This window comes from Lentinus tigrinus (assembly GCF_003813185.1).
Source record: "Lentinus tigrinus ALCF2SS1-7 unplaced genomic scaffold L226scaffold_3, whole genome shotgun sequence".
Lineage (NCBI taxonomy): Eukaryota > Fungi > Basidiomycota > Agaricomycetes > Polyporales > Polyporaceae > Lentinus > Lentinus tigrinus.
Window position 1 is genome coordinate 1799373 of NW_027137912.1, and position 18779 is coordinate 1818151.

The window sequence follows — 18779 nt, forward strand, 5'->3', positions numbered from 1 at the left end:
GTCGACTTGGTCTGTGTGAGGCACGGCGACATAAGTGTTGGAGAGTTGAATAGCAGCCCAGCCTTGGCCCCCGCGGATGCCGTAAGGCCGTAATTACGCGTGCTAGAAAGGCCCGCCGATGCGCTCAACGTACGTGTGATATAATGGTGTAGAGGAGCACAGCACTATCACCTCTCGCGGATGCAGATGTGTAGGGTCGTGATTAGTGATCGAGCACATTACTTAGTCCTTCAGGTTGTTAGCGTTGAACGTTGATCACTGGCCAGGCACCATGCTCGTTAGGACGATCGAGCGGACGGAGGTGTGCGTCAACGAAGCTCAGTTGCCGGGCATGGGGCGTCGTAAGTTATGAGACACCGACAGACCGTGGTGGGAGTAAATCGATTTGTCGGGACGGTTACCGTGGACCGTGGTTGAGGAAATGGGGCCTCGATTGCATGTGGTCGCGTGCATCATTAGACGTCTGATTGGTGCGCATCCTGGTGGAGAGACGGTCGGGTTAGGGAAAAAGACGGTACCAGGACGAGGTGACTCGTCACTCGAGTCGGAGTCGAGAATGGGGTTGTGGAGCACACTGGTGCGAGTGTGGGGATGTCACATCAGACTGTGCCAAAGAGCATGATGGGATACTGAGACCCCCATGCGCTGGCCTCGTGGTTATCGGGTAGCAGCGCAAGTGGGTGCAGAGATGCTGGCGCAAGAGTGGACGCGGACGCGCAGGGATCCGAGTGGCGGAGATGTTAACGTTGGTTATCGCGATGTTTTCCGGAATGTCGGGTCGCATCTACAAGATTGAAGCTCCACTTGGATACTTGGATCGGGCGGGGGATCTTCGCCTCGAGCGTGGGAACGCCCTGCCCTGAAGGAGGAGGGTACAAAACTGCGGGCGGGGACTCTGGCCGCTCTTTATCCCCTCATGATTTGGCAAGTCGTCGCGCCTCGCAGCCCCACGGTCGACGAACTGCATCGTGAGGCACTCGCAGGAGATGAAGTAACTGGTGCAATGGCATAGTATGCACCTCCGTATCTCCCTGGGTGCGGTTGTCCACGTATCTGGGGCTCGTTAGTGTGGTGTACATTTTAATTACTGTTGTCGATGGATCTGAATACATGGATTTAATCACCGTCTGCGAATCTGGGTGACCGCGTGAGGCGACGTGCGTCGTGAGCACTTGACGCGACCGGATATAGCGAGGAGCGAACGCGCAGATCTCCCTCTGGTGTCTGTGGCTGCGCGCCGCTGCGGGTGTGCGCGCGGTCGAGGACGGGGTCGCGCGTGGATGGCGAAGGAGGAGGCGAGGGAGGCAGAGGCGAGCAGAGCATCGCGGGACTATACATACAGTGATACACTGACACTGACTCTAGAGACGGGATGAGGCCGATTGGCGCAGGGAGGGAGACGCGTCGCCCAAGTTTGGGCTGAGCATGGTCGGTTATCGAAAGTTCGAGGCTTGCTGGGTTCGCTGCGCCTCAATTCCTTCTTCGCGCTCTGTGTCAAGTCCGTTGCTCCGAACCACGCCCGGACTCTCTCTCGCTCCTTCACGATCTGTTCACGACACCCACCCGCCCCCGCCATGCCGTACAAACTGTCCGCCTCGTTGTCCGCGCACGCCAACGATGTGCGTCGCCAATCCCGCTACCGCTACTTACTCCAATGCTCACCAATCCTAGGTCAAAGCCGTCGCGTCCCCGACTAACGATCTCATCCTTTCCGCCTCTCGCGATTCCACGGCGATCGCATGGTCTCGGTCGGCAGGGACCTCATTCTCGCAGGAGTCTGTTCTGAAAGCCAGCCAGAACTACGTCAACTCGGTGGCGTACCTACCACCAGCCCCGGGTGCACCCCAAGGTGAGTATCGCTCCTGCCCAATCATTTTCCCATGTGCCCTCCTGCCGTGCTCAGCTGGAACCTAGGCTACGCCGTTACGGGAGGTCAAGACTCGGTAATCAACATCTACGCACTACCATGTCCGAAGGGAGAGCCCAGCTTCTCTCTCCTCGGCCACAAGAACAACGTATGCGCGCTGCACACTGCAGAAGATGGCACCATCATCTCTGGTTCTTGGGACAAGTGAGTCCTCCCTTTCGGTGGCGTGCTGCAGCCGTTGACATCTCCCAAAGTACCGCAAAGGTGTGGAAGGACTTCCAGCTACTCTACGATCTCGTGGGCCACCAGCTCGCCGTATGGGCCGTGCTGGCCATCGACGGAGGTCAGTTCCTGACAGGTCAGTAACTCCCCTAACTTCCCACCTATGTAACCTTGACGGAAGAACGACGCAGGCTCGGCGGACAATACCATTAAGCTGTGGAAGCAGCACAAGAACGTCCGTACCTACCCGGGTCACACGCAAGCAGTACGGGGGCTCGCCTTGATCACCGACATCGGCTTCGCATCGTGTTCAAACGATAGGTACGTCCCACCGCTGTGGCTCTCAGGGAAAGGTCTAGACCCGTCTCCGGTAGCGAAATCCGCATCTGGACCATGGAAGGCGACTGCGTCTATACGCTTTCAGGACACACGAACTTTGTCTACAGCCTCTCGGTCCTCCCTAACGGCGACATCGTATCTTCCAGCGAAGACCGTACGGTCCGCATCTGGCGAGGTTAGCATATTTGCCCTTCCAAGCCTTTTCCGTGGCATTGATTGATTATGCGCGGCGCCCGTCATAGATGGCGAGTGCGCCCAGTCCATCGTCCATCCAGCGGTCTCGGTCTGGAGCGTCTCAACGATGCCAAACGGCGACATTGTCACCGGATGCAGTGACAAGGTTGTTCGCGTTTTCAGTGCGGCGGAAGAGCGATGGGCATCCGTCGAGGAGCTCAAGGCCTTCGATGATGCCGTCGCCGCGCAAGCGCTCCCTAAGGACCAGGTTGGAGACGTCAAGAAATCCGATCTCCCAGGACCAGAAGCGTTGTCACAACCAGGTGCGCCGGCGAGACGGTGCAGGTGGGTGCAGCGTCGCATGCTGACGAGTATTCAGGGAAGAAGCCTGGTGAGGTCAAGATGATCAAGCGCAATGACAACGTAGAGGCACACCAGGTACGCCATCGCGCCCCTCAGGCCATAGGCACAGGTCGGTGGCTAAAGAAAGATCGGCGGACACAGTGGGACAGTGGTTCAGGGACCTGGCAGAAGATCGGCGATGTCGTGGATGCTGTTGGTTCCGGCAGGAAACAGTTGTACCAGGGCAGGGAGTATGACTACGTCTTTGACGTCGACGTGCAAGAAGGCGTCCCGCCGCTGAAGCTCCCTTACAATGCCAACGGTCAGCTGACTTGCTCATGTAGGACAAACTGATGAATACTCACTCCGTACACCAGAGAATCCATACAATGCTGCCCAGAGGTTCCTCCAGAACAACGACCTGCCTCTGAGCTACCTGGACGAAGTGGTGCGGTTCATCGAGAAAAACACCGCCGGTGCGACAATCGGGACCGGCGCTCAGATGTCCGACCCTTACACAGGTCCGTAGTGCAGTCTCTTGTATTGGGACACTGTATTGAACAAGTCGTTTTCTAGGTGCCTCAAGATATCAGGCTGCCCCTGCGCCAGCTGCAGCCACCACCGACTTCTCAGACCCTTTTACAGGTCAGACAAATCCTTAGTGTTGCAGCTGATATACACTGACATTGGGTCAAGGTGCATCTCGTTACCGCGCATCGCCAGCAACCTCGCCACCCCCACCTGCTACGCCGCCGGTGACAACTGGTGGCGACCCTTGGACCGGAGCGTCGCGATACTCAAACAACGTCACTTCGCCTGCGACGTCTCCGCCGCAACCCAAACCGACGCTTGGAAATGTAATTCCTGTGGTACGCGTCTCTGCTTGCAAACGATGACCGCGTGTCTGACGGTTATCCAGCAAACACCACTGTCGTTCCGTCAAGCACATGTTTCTGCCATGCAGGCCAAACTGTATCAGTTTGACCAAGCTCTGCGTAACGAGATTGTACGTGGCGATCCTCGGCCTATTGCATCCGCTTGGCAGTACTGACATCATGTGCACGCATACAGTCCACCGGATACCTTGCGATGTACCCGCAGGAGCTGAACTCAATAGAGGAGACGTTCACCTACCTCACGCAAGCCGTATCGCACCCGCTCGATCCTCCTTCCAAGAAGCTCACCGGCAGCCACATCGATGCTATTATTCAACTCCTCGAGCGGTGGCCCCAGTCACAACTCTTCCCTCGTGCGTCATGTTCTCGTCATGATCAGCCTTGTCACTAACATGGCTGCCTCTGGTTTGCAGTCATGGATTTGAGTCGTCTTGTTCTTGCATTCTGTCCCACAGCATACGTCGATCCCCCACTTCGTGCGCGATTCTTCGCCGCTCTCTTCAAGGGTGCCGGCTGGAACGAGCCGTGGTCGACACCGCTCCCGAAGTCACGTGAAACGAACCTTCTCTTCCTCTTCCGATCGCTCGCGAACGTGTTCCAGGATGGGACAACGTTGAGCGACGGCGCGTGGGTGCAGGAGGTGCGTCTTGCTTCTCATGCTTCGCCATGTCAATTAATTTTCTCGCTGATCTTCTATCGTCTCCGTTTCCGTATCGTGCACAGGTCCTCGACACCCTCGGTGGCACTCCGTATCCCGTTCTCACCAACTCTCTCCGCGTGTCATTAGCGACTATACTCTTCAAGTAAGCTGCTTTCTCTTATGGTTCTGGACGGTGGACAATTCACTCACCGCATGTGCAGCGTGTCTTGCTCCGGACTCAAGGAACAATTGACACCAGCCGTCAGGGATCGTCTGGTCGGCCTGGTACTCGAGGTGCGCACATGTGTCTGCGTAACAGACAGAGGCCACTCGTTGACGCACCCTACGCAGATCCTGCAGTCTGAGAAGACAGAAGCTGAGGCGGCGTACCGTGCCCTCGTTGCCCTCGGTGACATCGTGAGTCCCGCTTGCCTGCTCTTCGCCCTCCTCCGCGCTGACTGACGGATCCTATCCGTGACGCGACAGGTCTTCGCCGCCAAGGAGCAGTCATGTCCGCTCTCCGCCGAGCAGCAGGCGACCACTCGGCAGGTACTCTCGACACTGCCCACGACGTTCACAGAAGCGCGCATCAGAGACGTCTCGAAAGAGGTCTCCGCTCTCCTGTGATCGGTCTCGTTCGCCGCCACGCCCTTTCCGCTGTCGCATCCCAAAATGCAGCATCTTTTCCGGCACTCGCATTCGCATCATGCATCATACTAGTCTCTCAGCATTGGCTCCTCGGTTCTGCGGCGGGTGAAATATGGGAGTGTGTTCGTGTTTCTACAGGTGTATTATGGTCAGGTCTCGTGTTCGGGGTGGAGGTCTCGTTGGATGGATGTATTGGCTGGTGGAAGACATGTTGACATGCTCGTGGACGACGTCTAGACGGCGGCGTCCGCGCCAAATTGCTTCGAGCTTAGATTGGATGGGGGCGGGCGAGTGGGGATTGTTATACTGTGCAAGCATGACGGAGATGGACTATAACCGTGCACGTTTCTTACTGTAGGACTGCGAGCATTCGAACATCAAACAATGTAGCGTTGATTTTTCTTTCTCTCCACCTCATTCATCCTCTTCCCTTGGGTTCCATGCTTCTACTCACTTCCGGGTACATTCGACTTCTTGGTAGGGATAGAGACGGACTGTCGTGATATCACAATGTCGTGTACAATTTAGTGTTCTAACTGGGTGGGCACTTGGTTAGTCCAGGCGCCGTCTTGAATGGTACTGTTGTACGCTTCGATCGCTTCGATATTGATATGGGCTACCACGGCATGCATATACGAGCGAACACAGGAAGCGGATACGATAGGACGAGCACTCCGTACTGGATACTGAGACGCGATCAATCGACGACAATACACCGTGTATTCGACGCTTGAATAGAAAAACCTGGTAGAAGCGAATGCCGAGACCAACTAGGCCGAGCAGCAAGGAGGGGGCCGGCGAGCACAGATCGTCGCCCCTCTCTGGCCACCCGGGGTGCGTACAGTATGTGGATTGCACAGAATGGTTAGTAGAGCACGAAGCGAGGAACAAGAGCGTCCAGAAGGAGAGATTCGGGTGGGGAATGCGCTTAAGCGCGTACATGGAGCAAGACGGTCGGATATATTTGAGAGCAGGGGGTAACGTCATTGAGTAGCTGCGCGTGCGGGAGTGATGGGTGTCGCAGCGTGGTGTGCAGGCGCATGTCAACAGCGTATACGGGATCTTACGATACCCAGACTGTCGACAACGAGTCAGCACGTGGAAGAAACAGATTGCAATGAGGTCAGACGCACAGGCTAGAGCGATGACAAGGTAGAGGGTGATCAACATAAGGCCCTCCATATAGTTTGACTTGCCGTCCCTATATGCGTTGCGTCAGCATACTACATAGGGCTAGACAAAGCTAAGACACGTACTGAATAAGGAAGTTCACAAGGAGCACAGACACGAAGAGCACGATGGTCTGTGCGGATCAAATTGGTCAGACTGCTCACAAGGAAAAGAGGATGCGTGCGCGTACCTCGAAGTCAGCGAAGAATAGGGTAAGATCATGGCCTGTGATCCAGCCAACGATAACGAGCAATGGTACAACAAACGCAGCAATTTGCTAGAAAGGTTCGTTGAGCACATGGCACGTACAGCCGGCCGGTCGTAAGAAGACTTACGATTGAGCTACCGACGCAAATGCCAATAGTGAGCTCCATCTTGTTCTTCATCGCCATCCACACCGAGGTGACGTGCTCAGCAGCGTTCGCCTGTGTATACACAGTATCGTGTCAATACTCGAAGGTACACAGCCCAAACATGTTGAACAGCATATACTGACCACGATCGGTAGGAGGATCAGACCGATGAAAGGCTTGGGAATTGAGTACCGGTCCGCGGTCTCCTCGATTGACGCGACGACTACAAGTTGATGTTCAGTTATAGCTAATAGATGACCCGGAGGAGATACTTACGATAGTCCGCGCAGAAAGACGTTATGACGGTAGCCAGCAGCAGCCTATGACGTATGGACGCTTAGTGCTATTACTCCGGAAGGATACGAACACTGCGCATACCCAGAGCCAGCAGCCAAGATGTTCATCTTCGGCTCTTCGGCTTCCTCTTCGGCCTGCACCTCAGCAGTGTATAGGAATGCGTGTGTCTTGAGCTGCATGCGCAGTTAGAACGGCTTCTCAACCACATGGGCGCAAGCCGCACGCACCTGGAAGACGAGGTAGGCGATATACACAAGCAACAAGAGGATGGCAGTTCCGCGCGAGATGATCTTCAGGCCATGAATGGAGTCTGCGTCAAGGTTGTCAAGGCCGAGGTCAATCTTGGCGTCGACGGCCGCCTTGATGGTACCGTTAATGACGGTGTCCACGCCATCGTCTCCTCCTAGTCCGGAATGCGACTTGGCGCTGTGGTATGCGGCAGGGATGACCAAGGCTGTACGATGTTACCACAATTCCACGAAATGCCGCACGAGGGTCGCGCATATAGGGAGATAAGGCGATACAGAGGGAATAGTTCGACAGTCAGCTTCCGGTGTGAAGCCGGAGGTTCAAGGCAGTGCGACGTACTTATGCATGCAAGGGTCATGAGCTGCGAAGAGTGTCAGCAAGCATGAGCCATACACGCGTCATGGGTGGCCAAACCCCGAGGCCAGCCCGGAAGCAATGCATAGAGACGCACCGAGCTTGAGCTAGAAGTTCCATCGGAAAGCGTTAGCATACAGGCAGTGCAGGGAGCTAGGGCGCGAGGCACTCACGCTTGCGCCGCAGTTACTTGGAAGTTGCTCTCGGGGAACTTGATGCCACCTGGTTTTCAGATGTTCAGACCCGCAAGAGTACGGAGCGGTGGCGCGCCACATACCTGCGAGGAACGAACATCCCAGAACGAGCAGGATGTTGGACAGAATCGAACCAAGGAGCTGTGTCATATGAGCATCACCGCACAATGACACATGAAGGTTCACGCACAGAAGTTTGCACAATACGGAGCTGGCCTGGGGACAGAGTGAGCAAGGAGCTATGACAAGTACTCATCTGTGACGCTGCGAACCTTGCATAAGAGCGGCGACGCCGACAATAATCTCGACCGCGTTCCCGAACGACGCGTTAAGCAGTCCCGAGAGCGTCTGACCAAGCTTCAAGGAGAGCTGGTCGGTTGCGGTACCCAGCAGCTGCGGACATGGACGCGTCGGGTTAGAACTGTGAACAGCACAGCAGAACCACACTTGACGTGACGTACAGCAGCCAGGGGCATGATCGCAATGAAGCTGAAGGAGAACCTGAGCGCAGCATCCCAGTCGAGAAAGTGAGAGAGGAAGCTGAGGGGGACGAAGACGAGGAGGATGTTGAGATAGGAGCCAAAGAGGAAGAACTTGTAGGACGCGAGCCAGGACGGCTGGCCTTGGACGCTGAGGGAGTCCGCGAGACGGGCGAAGAAAGGCTTCGGTGGCTGCGCGCCGTGTCCGTTTTCAAGGAGAGGCGTTCGGTCGGTCACGGTCGACATGGCGGGGGGAGAAGAAAGAGCAGCGGGCGGTGGAAGTGCAACGGGAGCTTGTCGCACCCTTAAGAACAGTCAGAGTCTAAGTAAAAGAAATGATATTGTTTCCAGACCGAGGACGCCAACAGCCTTTGCCTTATGTAAGCACCATGGACGTCACCGACGGAACGCGACGAGCGCGTCTCGATCGCGTCGCTCCCACCATGGCCACCGAGCACACCGCCCTCCCGTCGCCCGAGCTCATCGCCAAGGCTGCCGCGCTCAATGTCTTCGACGACGCCGGGAACGAAGTCTCCTTTGGAAGCATCATCAACGCCCAGAAAACCATACTCGTCTTCATCCGTGAGGCTGTAACTCCCTTGTGGCGCTTGCTGTGAACGCTTACCCGCTTTCCGCCTCGTTTCCCTGAATCTGCTATCGAAGGTCACTTCTTTTGCGGGGTGCGTTCTAAAATCGCCCACCACCGAACTCCAAGATACATGAATTAACCGTCTCCCGTTCCCTCGCACAGAGCTGCCAAGTACCACTACTTCCTGTGGGAGTCTGGTAGCTACTAACCGTGTGGACCAACAGCAATATGTCATGCAGCTCGCCTCTGTTCGCAAGGACGCTCTTGAGGCGGCCAATGCTCGCCTCGTGATAATAGGGTGCGGTGACTGGAAGCTCCTCAAGAATTACTGCGGTGAGCTATTCCGTAGATTCCTTCGAGGCTATATCGCTCTACCGCTTCGATCGGACAGAGACAACCGACTTCAAGGGACCCGTTTACGCCGATCCCTCGCGCGGGCTGTACAACGCCTTTGGCTTGACCCAAAACCTGGACACCACGCCTGCCGGAGAAGAGAAGCGCAGCTACCTTGGCAGGAGCTACATCGGGAACGTCATGAAGAGTATCTGGGTTCGTCGTGCATCGCCTCACCCGCGTGATCGAAGGTTGGCTCACGGACAATCCTTGATGTAGCAAGGACCCCTGAAGAACCCGCAACACGTTGGAAAGCAGGGTAACATCTCCCAGCTTGGCGGGGACTTCGTCTTCGGTCCTGGTACGTCTTTCTGCTGCGCGGAGCTGTGAGCTACGTTGTTCATCACATCTCTTAGGCGAGACCTGCACATATGCTTGGCGCATGAGGCACACGGAAGATCGTATGTGGTTACGGCGTCGGAAAATTGAACGCATACACTGATGCTATCCCCACTTAGACATTGAGGTGGAAGACCTCATGAAGGAAGCCGGGGTCGCATACCCGTAAATGATCTTGGAGATACCAGCCTATGCCGAACCATTGTTCGCTCTATCCTGTTCTATCCTGCTCTCTACATAGTTATGACGGTGTCCGGACGTTCGCATGTATGAACTATACCCCAATTCCATCTATGGACCAGATATCTCAATTTCCCAGATCTAACTCACCCTCGTGCAACGTCTGCGTTCTCCTGCACCAGATCCACGTTCAAGTGCGTAGTATCCGCATAGCTCACCAGCACCCCCTTCCCATCCTCATACAGGTCCACCACCGAAATTGACGCATTGAAACACCGCCCAATGGCCACGCCCTCGCCCGCCCGCAGCTTCCTGCTCCCGACCAGGTTCGTGACGAGCGTCCCGATCAGGCCTCCATGCGACACCGCCAGGATGTGCGCAGGTTCAAACTCGTACAAGTCCGCTTCGGCCGCCGTTTCAGGCAAGCCGTCCCCGTTCGGCCGCGCCGACCCATTCGCGTGGCCGTTCTGTGCGTGCGGCGCGCGTGTGGCCTTGGCCTTATGCTGGAGCTCGGAAGCCTTGCGCTGGGCGTGCCGCAGGACGCACTCGTTCCACCACTTCATGCTGCGTGCCGTGAAGTCGGAGATATGCTCGATGTTCGCGGGCGGGTCGCCGCGACCGGCTATGCTTCCTCCCTGCCAATCGCCCATATACTACCAGCAAGTCCATGAGTACGATCGGTATATGGAGGCAATTGCAAGACGGCGACGTACTCGTTCTCGGAGAGCCGGTGTTGTCTCGAGCTTCACCCCGGGATGCATCTCCAGGATGATCTCTGCAGTCTACACACAGGGTACTCAGCATCAGTACTCGATTGATCATATGTAAACGTGAGACCCACTCACCCTGCGCGCCCGCTGTAAGTCGCTGCTGTATGCAACGTCAAAGGGCGTATCCTGAAGTGCAAGCGCGGCGAGCTGCGCCTGCTCGACGCCCGCATCGTTCAGCGGCGTGTCGATCTGGCCCTGCACGATCCCCTGCCGATTGAAGTCCGTCTCGCCGTGGCGGACGATGTACACTTTTGCGACCACCGTCGGCGTCGACATCGTTGGTTGCGGTCAACCGGTCAATCGCAAGTCCGATGTCAACGTGCAAGGGGAGAAATTGCAACTTGAGCGTGGCGCGATCTGGCAGGTATATACATATGCTGTGACCGACCGCGATCGGAGAGTCGCTGAGCCGTGCAGTGTCACGGTGTGGTTTGAAAACGATGGCCGAGGATCCCATGGAAGATCGGACCGGAACCTCTACACCTGGCTTTCCCGCTTGAAAGTCTTGAAGGACACGCAGAGCACAAACTAGGGCATGGAAGCATCCTGCTACACAGACACATTGATACGATATCACGAAACGAACCAAAAACTACAGTGCGTATGTATGGGGATCACAAATACATGCGAACACATTCGATAGTCCACGTCCGTTCAGATTCATCGTCCCGTGTTGTGGTGCTGTCGGTGCAGTGCAAATAACGTAACGTAGTGCGAAAAAGGTGCAACGGCGAAACAAGAGAACAAACGAACGCGAGGGAAGAAGGCATGGGAGGGGACAAGGAGAAAAGATATCAAAAGCACGAGATAATAAGTAGTCAGGGAATGTGGGACGCAGCAAGCTAGCTCGGAGGCGAGACAGGGAGGTCAAAGGTGACCGTATACTGGGTAATCTTGGAGTGGGGTACCGTAGGAGAGCTAGACAGCGCAGAAACGTGGCAATGATTATGGTAACTATAGACAAGAGGCGAGCGAGCACTGTGGTGGTACGTACTAATACAGAGAGAGGGGTGCACGAGGGGAAGGGTGGCAGAAACAAAGACAACATACGGACGAAGAGCAAGGGAAGGGCATATAAGGACATTAGTGCACAATGTACCGGTTTCCATCCGTCCGTGGCTGACGGTTCGTTTGTCTATTCAAGATAGTAGCAGGATGCGTTCTTCTTATGCTTCTTGTTTGGGGTAGCCGGGAGATGGGAGTAGGAGGCGCGAGGTAGTTGCTTGACGGTTACGGATAACGGTGGGGGATGCCGTTCGGCGCTTTAGAACCCTTGCATGCCGCCAAGGTTCATGAAGTTCTGCTGGGGCATAGGGCCTGGACTCGGGTTTCGCATGACGCTCTGCATCGCACTAGGGTTTGCAAAGGGCGTACCCATGTTCATCTGCATCTGCAGCATCGGGTTCATACCCATACCCATACCCATACCCATGTTCATGTTCATAGGCATCCCGCCCATTTGTTGAGCAGCGTAGGCGAGTGCCGTCGGGTTCGACATGGCGAAGGGATGCTGACCGGTCGACGTAGGAGACATACCCTGCGACTGGTTGCTGGGGGTCTGAACACCAACCGGCGTCTGCGACGGCGAGGCTGCGCCTTGAGTGAGCGCTGCGGCTTGTGCCTTTTGCATGGCTTGCAACTGAGAGGTTGTGAGCAGGCAAATGATATCAAATTCGCGGATACTGACCTCATAGAAGGCGAAGTCTTGGAGAAGCGACGTGCGAGCAGGGTGAGTATGGAAGATGCGCAACATCTCCTGGCCAGCATCTGGCAGGAGCTCCTGCGTATCACGGGAGTTTGTGACCGGCTTGCGTTCTTGTGTGTTGCTGTCATACAATCAGCATGACTGTCACCAAAGCAACGATAAATGGACGTACTTGAGGCGGATGTGACGGAGACTGGCATTAGGAATGTCTCGCACGAAGATCCATCGCACCTTGAAGACGCCCTTCCACTTGTCGGATGCCCATACGGTACTACTTCGCGTGTAGTCAACCTGATACGGTAATCAGCATCTACTCATTTCTCACTTTGGATGCAAATCATAGAACACACCGGCGTCAACATCTCAGCCATACCGCAGAAGTGACCGCTACGCAATGACACTGCGGTCAGAGAAGTCCCAACGGTTGCGATGGACAGAACTTTACCTAGCGTTGACACTGAAGAAGAGGTAGATGGGTCCTCGCCCTGCGGTCTCCTTGAACGCCTTGTCTAGCCGCTTGTTGCCAGGGTCGGTGGAGCTCCAGATCTCATACTTGAGCGACTTGTGAACGTCGTCTTCAGTATAAGATTTGATGACGAAGTATCGGGCCTAGAATAGAACTCAGTATCCATGGGTATGAGGAGTACGACATGGATACTCACGAAGGTAGGCCGCGTGTCGAAGTCGACAGGGTTGTATCCTTTCGTCGCAATCAGCGTGGGGACGTCGATAGGGGAGCCGATGAAATTGTCGATGCCGCCGTTCTGGCCCCCCTGTCCTTGCGCACCTTGAGGTTGGCCACTCTGGCCGGCCACGCCGGCAGGGGAGCCTGACACGCCAAGACGTGGCGCTTGACCTTGGTTCAGGAACTGCTGAGGAATTGAAGGCACTTTGGGCACGTTCTCTGTCATATTGCCTTGTTGATAAAGTTGCTGGAGGCTGGGGTTGGACGCGCGGCCAACCAGTAGACGCTCCTTGTTGTCCCATGGCGTCCCGCCGGAGGCCGTGAATGCACGGTCGCGTTGGTGAGGGTGGCCCTGCTGTTGCTGTTGCTGGTGGTCAGTGGCTTGCTGGCCGATAGGAGGGACGTAAGCGGATGCGCTTTGAACAGCCTGATTGCTGCGGCCGTCGAGGTCGGTAACGAGCTGGAGCTTGCGCGAGCCGTTCCCATTGCCGCCGCGCATTCCAGGTGTCTGGACGGGGGGAGGATAGGAAGGATTGAATCTCGGCGGATGCACAGATTGACCCTGCTGTACATTACCGTACTGCTGGTTGATCTCGAGAGCGGAGAGGGCCCTCGAGACGTCGTCAATACCAGCATTACTTCCAGCGTTGTACGTGTTGCCATTGCCGCCAATCTGGGTTCGCCATTCGCCTCCTGGCGTGCTCCACGGCGAAGAGCGACCGATAGGACTTCCCGGGTACTGACCAGCAGCGAAGTAGGACTCCTCATCGGCGTGTGTGCTCTCGTTATCGTACTCCTCGTCGGCATTCGTCGGGCTTGGGCTCTGCGCACCGGAGTAAGGGACGCCTGGTGCGGCCTTCCCGCCTACCTGCAAGGTTCCTGCACGTTTCAAGCCACTCGCAAGCCGCCGCACCCCAGGGGTGCCTTGTGGGTAATTGAGCGACTGGTGCCGCCGAACCCCACCAGCGCCCCCAGATCCCGGAGGCGGAGACGGAACATGGGGAAGCCCACCGGCGTAGTGGGGAGAAAGCGGTGATGCAGAAGCTGACGAATCCGCAACGCCGTGGCCGTGGTCGGACACAGACATGCCTGGGTGCTGCAAGGGAATTGAGAGACGATCGCGTGCTGCAGAGACCGGCATCATACCTCGTCCTCGTTGCGAAACCCGCGCATCTCACGCTCCCATTCCTCCTCGTCGCCCTCGTGCCCAGCGATGGCGGATAGACTATTGAGTGTGCGGGGAGTGTGCGAGCCGGCCTGCCTGCCCCCTGGTCCACCGAACGCTGCATACGCAATCAGAAGCCAAGTCCTCCACGGGCGTAATGCGCCTCCGATCGAGGGCAGGCACTGAGAAGTCTAATCGTAGGCTACTTACCGCGATGGTATCTAGTCGGCAGTGATGCCTGCCTGTGAAGCGAGGACTTCTCGCCAACAGCACCAATGCCTCCTACCCAGTCCTGGTCTACAAGCTCGTCATCGTTCCAGAGCTGCTCTGCCTGGGCATCGTCGAGTTCTCCGATGGCGATTTTGGATGTGGGGCGAGCGGTGCGCGATGAAGCTGAGATTGTGTGATGCCTGCGGACGCCGCCCGCGTTGGCGGTCGAGACGGGGTCAGGCGGGGGCGACATGGGGTTCCCCGACGACATAGCTGGCAAGAAAAGAGTCAAGACGGAAGAAGTAGAGAAGAAAGATCGGAAGAGGGTACAGCGACTGCACCTCCACGCCCCTCCCCCTGCGCTCGGCGTTTGCCGCCCGTGTACTGGATACCGCCTATACAAGCGCACGTGCTGGCGGTGCCGCGACTGCCGCACTGCTCGAGACAGCTCCAGGTATGTTCTTCGCCGAACATTGCACGTTTATCCAACTGCCAGCTCACGGTCGCAACAAGCACGGAGGTTGATGTTATGACAACCATCTCGCAGTAAATTGTGCTGGGAACTATTGCGGTGGCCGATACGATGCGACCTGTTGCACCGATTACTCCAGCGGAGTTCTTTCATCTTCTTCAGCGGTGTATACCACCCGTCGGTTGGCCAACGAAACTATGTGCGTTCCGTCATCTTCTCTCGATTGCGTAACTGAAGACTTGTTCCCATAGCGGTAGCCAATTCTGGTGGTCCCGACTCCACAGCGTTACTCTTCTTACTCACCGCCACCGTCCGGGACCGTTCAGGTATGTTTGTAGCACCTCCTGACGCCGCGAACATATTCTCAATAGTCGTTCAGGCCTTCAGGAACGGGCCCCCTCTCTGAGCTGGCTCAACAACACAGGACTATTCCGTGAGATCATCTCCATTCACGTGAACCATGACCTGCAACCAGCTGCACGCTCCATGGAGGCGACAGCGGCAAACAACGCCAGGTTATGTGGGGCTCCGTCAGTTGTAGAGAAGATTCAGTGGGGCCATCCGCCCTTCCCCTCTCAGCCCGGAGACGGGACCGCCGGAGAAAAGGTGGCACGCGAGGCCCGGTACAACAGGCTCTTTGGCGCTATGCAATGGATCAAGTCAAATGTGATCGCATTTGCTCACCACGCAGATGACCAGGTGGAGACAGTAGTTATGCGCATGTCACAGGGTAGCAGTCCTCGAGGCCTTGCTGGGATGCGCCCTGTCCGCAGATGGGGAATGGGCCAGAGAGACAGCAAGCTATATTCGTTCGGCGCGAATGGCATGCGATCCTGGATCGTACGACCATTGCTGCATGTTCCCAAGGTAAGCCTCTCCGTATTATCTTTTTGAGAAGTCGGTACATAACTTTTTACAGGACAGATTGCTGGCTACTTGCGAAGCAAACGGTCTTGACTACGTCAACGATCCCACCAACTTCCAACCAGCGCTAACATTGCGCAACGCCATCCGCAAAGAACTCTCCAAAAAGGCATGCACATATCAATTGAAAGTGACAAAATTGACATGATAAACTGACCTCAACTGATAGGAGGCGCCATACGTGTCCGAAGCTACCTCACAAGCACCGACGGTAGATATTACACCTTATGTCTACAAACTCCGCGCAATTGTGCCCGATGTTGCACCTGCCGAACAGCCCCGAGAAGCTGTTCGACGACTCGGCATACGACTTGAAGAAGTCGAGACACAAGGTCCGTTCGCCCTGCCGCGAGGCCTTACATACATTCACTCACTCTTGCCCCCAGTCACCGAGATCCTGAACCGCGCACGTCTCCCCTCTCCGCCCTCCACCCTCCTCCTCGCAAGCTCGGCTCTCGCAGAAGCCACAGACAAGACGGTCCGCACCGAGCTGATTCGTCGATGCCTGCGCTTCGTTAGCCCAGGACCTTGGGGCTCCCTCTGGGCCGAAGGCCACGGAGATCGCGATACCTACCAACGAATCGCGAACCAACTCTGGCCACCTTTCTTCACTTCGCTGCTCGAACGACGGCCATTCACTGCCGGGGCTGGTGTCGCCGCCAACCCAGTCGCCATTCCCAGGAATCCCGGACGGCGCGCAGTTCGCTTCTCCGCTCCCGAGAAGGGCGAGGCGGATGGCTGGCTACTCAGCCGTGCGGAGCCGTATCAAAAGACCAAGTCCATGGCCGACCTGTCGACACTTGTCGACGTGACGGACGCACTAGTTCACGCAATGAACAATCCTCGTGGCCGCGGGGGTTACTCGCTGCTGTATGATAACCGGTTCTTCATCGACTTCGACCTGGAGCATATGCCGTGGGATGTTGCGAAGGAGATCCTCGCGCGGAATGCGAGGGTCACGGTTCGGCCTGAGACCAGGTGGTTTTTGCCGAATGTGACAATCGACGGAAAGACTCCTCGAGAGATAGGGAGGTTGTTCTGGAAGATCGACGGATGGCAGCAGCCAAGAAGGCCGCCCCTGCAACAATCCTGGATCAAGATGAAGTTTGTCCGGACATTGGATGCGATATGACGATGTGCATCTATAACGTCTCAGTAACAGAGACAGCCGGAGCGTTGGGTAGTGTACATGAAGACGACCAACGGGACTCATATGGTCATACTATCGACTTCCAGATACTGTGCATAGGCATATTGGTGATGCTAGGATCTGTGCTAAGCAAGCGAAGTAGGAGGCTCTACACTACTAGAATGTCTAATTAGGTATAAACAATGCGAAGAACACAGCAAAGCAAGGGAATAACAGACTCGGGCCATACGACTGACTATCCAAGAAGGCTGTCACCTTGCAGCTCTTCGAATTTCGGTCGCGCTAGACGGATGTTCATCCTGAGCGCGGCAGTCTCTGCGCAACATTGTCCGAATATCAGAGGTGAGCACCCGAAGGACAAAACAGGTATGTCGCACCTATTGTTGGGTCGTGCACTACGATGAGCACATACGTATTCCTCGTCAACTCGTCCAATACTGCAGTGAACTCTGGCAGTTCCATCTCCAGCGCGTGGAACTCCTCGCGCACGCGCGCACAGGAGTACTTGAACGCCTTGATGAGCTCCGACGTGCGCTCGTAGCGCGTCGGGGCCATCTTGTGCGGATCCGAATCCACTTCTGTTTCATGGTCTGAATGACTCGTCGCAGACAGATGACCGTTTGTTCGTGCTGACGAAGGACCAGAGGGGATATTTGACGCGGTGGTTGGCGGGGGAGGGGGAGTGGATGTGGCAATCACGAGAAAGGTCGTGCGCTCGAAGAGGACGACCTCGGTTGCGCTGCATACTGCGGCGAGCTTGGCGAGGTGACGGGACAGAACCGAGGCATTTGGGATAAGTATATGCACTATCCGCGACCACGCCTGAATGACAGCGCGCACATAGAGCGCGGTTAGTGAACGGTAGAATGGACAAACCTCCCCGAGGAAGACTCACATTGTATAAGGACTCGTCATAGATACTCGTACCAAACACAGTGACCTCTGAGCCCTCGCTGGCCTCCCTTAACTCCTTCGTCTTGCGTGCGAGTGTCTCCGCCTTTGGTCCCCGCGCCAAGTCCATCTTGTGTACCAGTAGAAAGACCGCCGCGTTCGGGCTGTACCGCTGCAACGCACTGAGGCACTCCTTGTAGTAGTTGAGGTCCTTCTCCATGTTGCGCGTCTCGACTTCGAAGACGTAGATCATAACGCCGACATGCTGGAAGATAGTCGACTGCTGGATGGAGAGGTATGAATCCATGAAGGCATCTTGTCCACCGCAGTCCCAGAGGTTGAGTATGAGATCACCGAGGAAGCGGACGTGGTTTTGCTCGACGTCAATTGTCGCACCAAGGCGAGAGGTGAGGGACGCTGGGTTGTTCGAGCTGAAAGGACGTCGTAACTGTGACCATCGGGCGCGAGGGGGGGGGACATTGCTCACAAAATGAGAGACCGCATAGAAGTCTTCCCGCTCCCGGAAGCTCCCATCAACAAGACCTGCATGTCGTGTCGTTTGCATGAGAATAAATGAGCAGCAGAACAGCTAGGGCCGCACCTTTTTCTTCATCCTTGTCAACTTAGCTGTAGTACTGGGAAGGGTGGGATAGTAGGGATGGTCAACCAGTAACGTTCAAGGCAAAGCAATCCAGCAGCGCAGAGTCCGGAATCAGCAGCAAGAACGCGATTATGAGCACCGGTGTGGTGTTGGAATGGAGGAAGTGGTCGTTACAGTTACAGGGCAAGACACGATCATGCATCAGCAAAATCTCCAAACGCTTCCGTTAATTCCTGTGCTTGCAAAGTGCCGGGTCGGAATGCACGTAATTGCAAGCGAATCCAATTGAAGCAATCTTGGGCGAGGTGTAAAATGTAAACATGGAAATTGTAACTAATTCCGATAAGATTGCAAAGGCTTGGAATGAGCGGAATTTCGATATCCGGAGGTCCGACGCTTATCGAGCTTTTGATTTGTTTGTCTAATTCGAGCTCCGACCTGATCTTTATCACGACCGAACCCAAACGTCTCCAGGTGTTGT

At 55.9% G+C, this 18779-nt stretch overlaps 7 protein-coding genes across 7 annotated transcripts; 3 read left to right on the forward strand and 4 right to left on the reverse strand.

Moving 5' to 3' along the window:
* Nucleotides 1–1574: 1574 nt before the first annotated feature.
* Nucleotides 1575–5107, forward strand: L226DRAFT_454625 (phospholipase A-2-activating protein; the record flags this gene model as incomplete). Its single annotated transcript, XM_067675187.1, has 19 exons — nucleotides 1575–1619; nucleotides 1672–1849; nucleotides 1915–2071; nucleotides 2122–2225; nucleotides 2281–2410; nucleotides 2464–2603; nucleotides 2671–2925; nucleotides 2982–3040; nucleotides 3107–3266; nucleotides 3322–3465; nucleotides 3521–3589; nucleotides 3641–3813; nucleotides 3864–3950; nucleotides 4016–4193; nucleotides 4254–4480; nucleotides 4564–4643; nucleotides 4702–4774; nucleotides 4832–4897; nucleotides 4967–5107. 19 exons carry the CDS (start codon nucleotides 1575–1577, stop codon nucleotides 5105–5107), a joined length of 2466 nt encoding a protein of 821 aa, XP_067540985.1.
* A 606-nt stretch (nucleotides 5108–5713) lies between these two features.
* L226DRAFT_530576 (calcium/proton exchanger) lies at nucleotides 5714–8543 on the reverse strand. Its single transcript, XM_067679893.1, has 16 exons — nucleotides 8207–8543; nucleotides 8018–8138; nucleotides 7936–7961; nucleotides 7829–7886; nucleotides 7725–7773; nucleotides 7649–7658; nucleotides 7537–7558; nucleotides 7176–7402; nucleotides 7030–7121; nucleotides 6928–6971; nucleotides 6795–6874; nucleotides 6634–6723; nucleotides 6489–6575; nucleotides 6385–6431; nucleotides 6262–6329; nucleotides 5714–6205 (listed from the first exon to the last, which is right to left on the reverse strand). The coding sequence occupies exons 1-16, from the start codon at nucleotides 8468–8470 to the stop codon at nucleotides 6192–6194; spliced, it is 1299 nt and encodes a 432-aa protein (XP_067540986.1). The 5' UTR covers nucleotides 8471–8543; the 3' UTR covers nucleotides 5714–6191.
* Nucleotides 8544–8663: 120 nt separating this feature from the next.
* Nucleotides 8664–9873, forward strand: L226DRAFT_550438 (uncharacterized protein). Its single transcript, XM_067682752.1, has 8 exons — nucleotides 8664–8806; nucleotides 8888–8904; nucleotides 8976–8984; nucleotides 9038–9146; nucleotides 9205–9362; nucleotides 9426–9507; nucleotides 9563–9607; nucleotides 9665–9873. Exons 1-8 carry the CDS (start codon nucleotides 8668–8670, stop codon nucleotides 9712–9714), a joined length of 609 nt encoding a protein of 202 aa, XP_067540987.1. The 5' UTR covers nucleotides 8664–8667; the 3' UTR covers nucleotides 9715–9873.
* On the reverse strand, nucleotides 9694–10912 carry L226DRAFT_479184 (phosphoglycerate mutase-like protein). The gene is made up of 3 exons (XM_067676834.1): nucleotides 10571–10912; nucleotides 10439–10507; nucleotides 9694–10378 (listed from the first exon to the last, which is right to left on the reverse strand). The coding sequence occupies exons 1-3, from the start codon at nucleotides 10769–10771 to the stop codon at nucleotides 9872–9874; spliced, it is 777 nt and encodes a 258-aa protein (XP_067540988.1). The 5' UTR covers nucleotides 10772–10912; the 3' UTR covers nucleotides 9694–9871.
* Nucleotides 10913–11759: 847 nt separating this feature from the next.
* On the reverse strand, nucleotides 11760–14531 carry L226DRAFT_519854 (YTH-domain-containing protein; the record flags this gene model as incomplete). Its single annotated transcript, XM_067678597.1, has 8 exons — nucleotides 11760–12134; nucleotides 12183–12321; nucleotides 12373–12491; nucleotides 12551–12587; nucleotides 12646–12809; nucleotides 12863–13981; nucleotides 14032–14168; nucleotides 14261–14531. The coding sequence occupies 8 exons, from the start codon at nucleotides 14529–14531 to the stop codon at nucleotides 11760–11762; spliced, it is 2361 nt and encodes a 786-aa protein (XP_067540989.1).
* A 202-nt stretch (nucleotides 14532–14733) lies between these two features.
* Nucleotides 14734–17020, forward strand: L226DRAFT_500912 (adenine nucleotide alpha hydrolases-like protein). The gene is made up of 6 exons (XM_067677801.1): nucleotides 14734–14931; nucleotides 14984–15058; nucleotides 15112–15599; nucleotides 15652–15786; nucleotides 15826–15988; nucleotides 16043–17020. Exons 1-6 carry the CDS (start codon nucleotides 14844–14846, stop codon nucleotides 16786–16788), a joined length of 1695 nt encoding a protein of 564 aa, XP_067540990.1. The 5' UTR covers nucleotides 14734–14843; the 3' UTR covers nucleotides 16789–17020.
* L226DRAFT_500914 (uncharacterized protein) lies at nucleotides 16781–18529 on the reverse strand. The gene is made up of 5 exons (XM_067677802.1): nucleotides 18299–18529; nucleotides 18185–18240; nucleotides 17702–18128; nucleotides 17184–17628; nucleotides 16781–17121 (listed from the first exon to the last, which is right to left on the reverse strand). Exons 1-5 carry the CDS (start codon nucleotides 18308–18310, stop codon nucleotides 17042–17044), a joined length of 1020 nt encoding a protein of 339 aa, XP_067540991.1. The 5' UTR covers nucleotides 18311–18529; the 3' UTR covers nucleotides 16781–17041.
* Nucleotides 18530–18779: the final 250 nt, after the last annotated feature.

Coding starts and splice junctions, on each gene's coding strand:
- L226DRAFT_479184 (XM_067676834.1), bottom strand. CDS start 10,771: ATGTCGACGCCGACGGTGGTCGCAAAAGTGTACATCGTCCGCCACGGC. Junction 10,508..10,570: donor ACTTACAGCGGGCGCGCAGG/GTGAGTGGGTCT, acceptor CCCTGTGTGTAG/ACTGCAGAGATCATCCTGGA. Junction 10,379..10,438: donor CACCGGCTCTCCGAGAACGA/GTACGTCGCCGT, acceptor ACTTGCTGGTAG/TATATGGGCGATTGGCAGGG.
- L226DRAFT_500912 (XM_067677801.1), top strand. CDS start 14,844: ATGCGACCTGTTGCACCGATTACTCCAGCGGAGTTCTTTCATCTTCTT. Junction 14,932..14,983: donor CGGTTGGCCAACGAAACTAT/GTGCGTTCCGTC, acceptor TTGTTCCCATAG/CGGTAGCCAATTCTGGTGGT. Junction 15,600..15,651: donor CATTGCTGCATGTTCCCAAG/GTAAGCCTCTCC, acceptor AACTTTTTACAG/GACAGATTGCTGGCTACTTG.
- L226DRAFT_550438 (XM_067682752.1), top strand. CDS start 8,668: ATGGCCACCGAGCACACCGCCCTCCCGTCGCCCGAGCTCATCGCCAAG. Junction 9,363..9,425: donor ACGTCATGAAGAGTATCTGG/GTTCGTCGTGCA, acceptor TCCTTGATGTAG/CAAGGACCCCTGAAGAACCC. Junction 9,508..9,562: donor GGACTTCGTCTTCGGTCCTG/GTACGTCTTTCT, acceptor CACATCTCTTAG/GCGAGACCTGCACATATGCT.
- L226DRAFT_530576 (XM_067679893.1), bottom strand. CDS start 8,470: ATGTCGACCGTGACCGACCGAACGCCTCTCCTTGAAAACGGACACGGC. Junction 7,887..7,935: donor TCCGTATTGTGCAAACTTCT/GTGCGTGAACCT, acceptor CATATGACACAG/CTCCTTGGTTCGATTCTGTC. Junction 6,330..6,384: donor CTTGTGAACTTCCTTATTCA/GTACGTGTCTTA, acceptor CAACGCATATAG/GGACGGCAAGTCAAACTATA.
- L226DRAFT_500914 (XM_067677802.1), bottom strand. Junction 18,129..18,184: donor TCTATGCGGTCTCTCATTTT/GTGAGCAATGTC, acceptor ACGTCCTTTCAG/CTCGAACAACCCAGCGTCCC. Junction 17,122..17,183: donor AGTGCACGACCCAACAATAG/GTGCGACATACC, acceptor AATGTTGCGCAG/AGACTGCCGCGCTCAGGATG.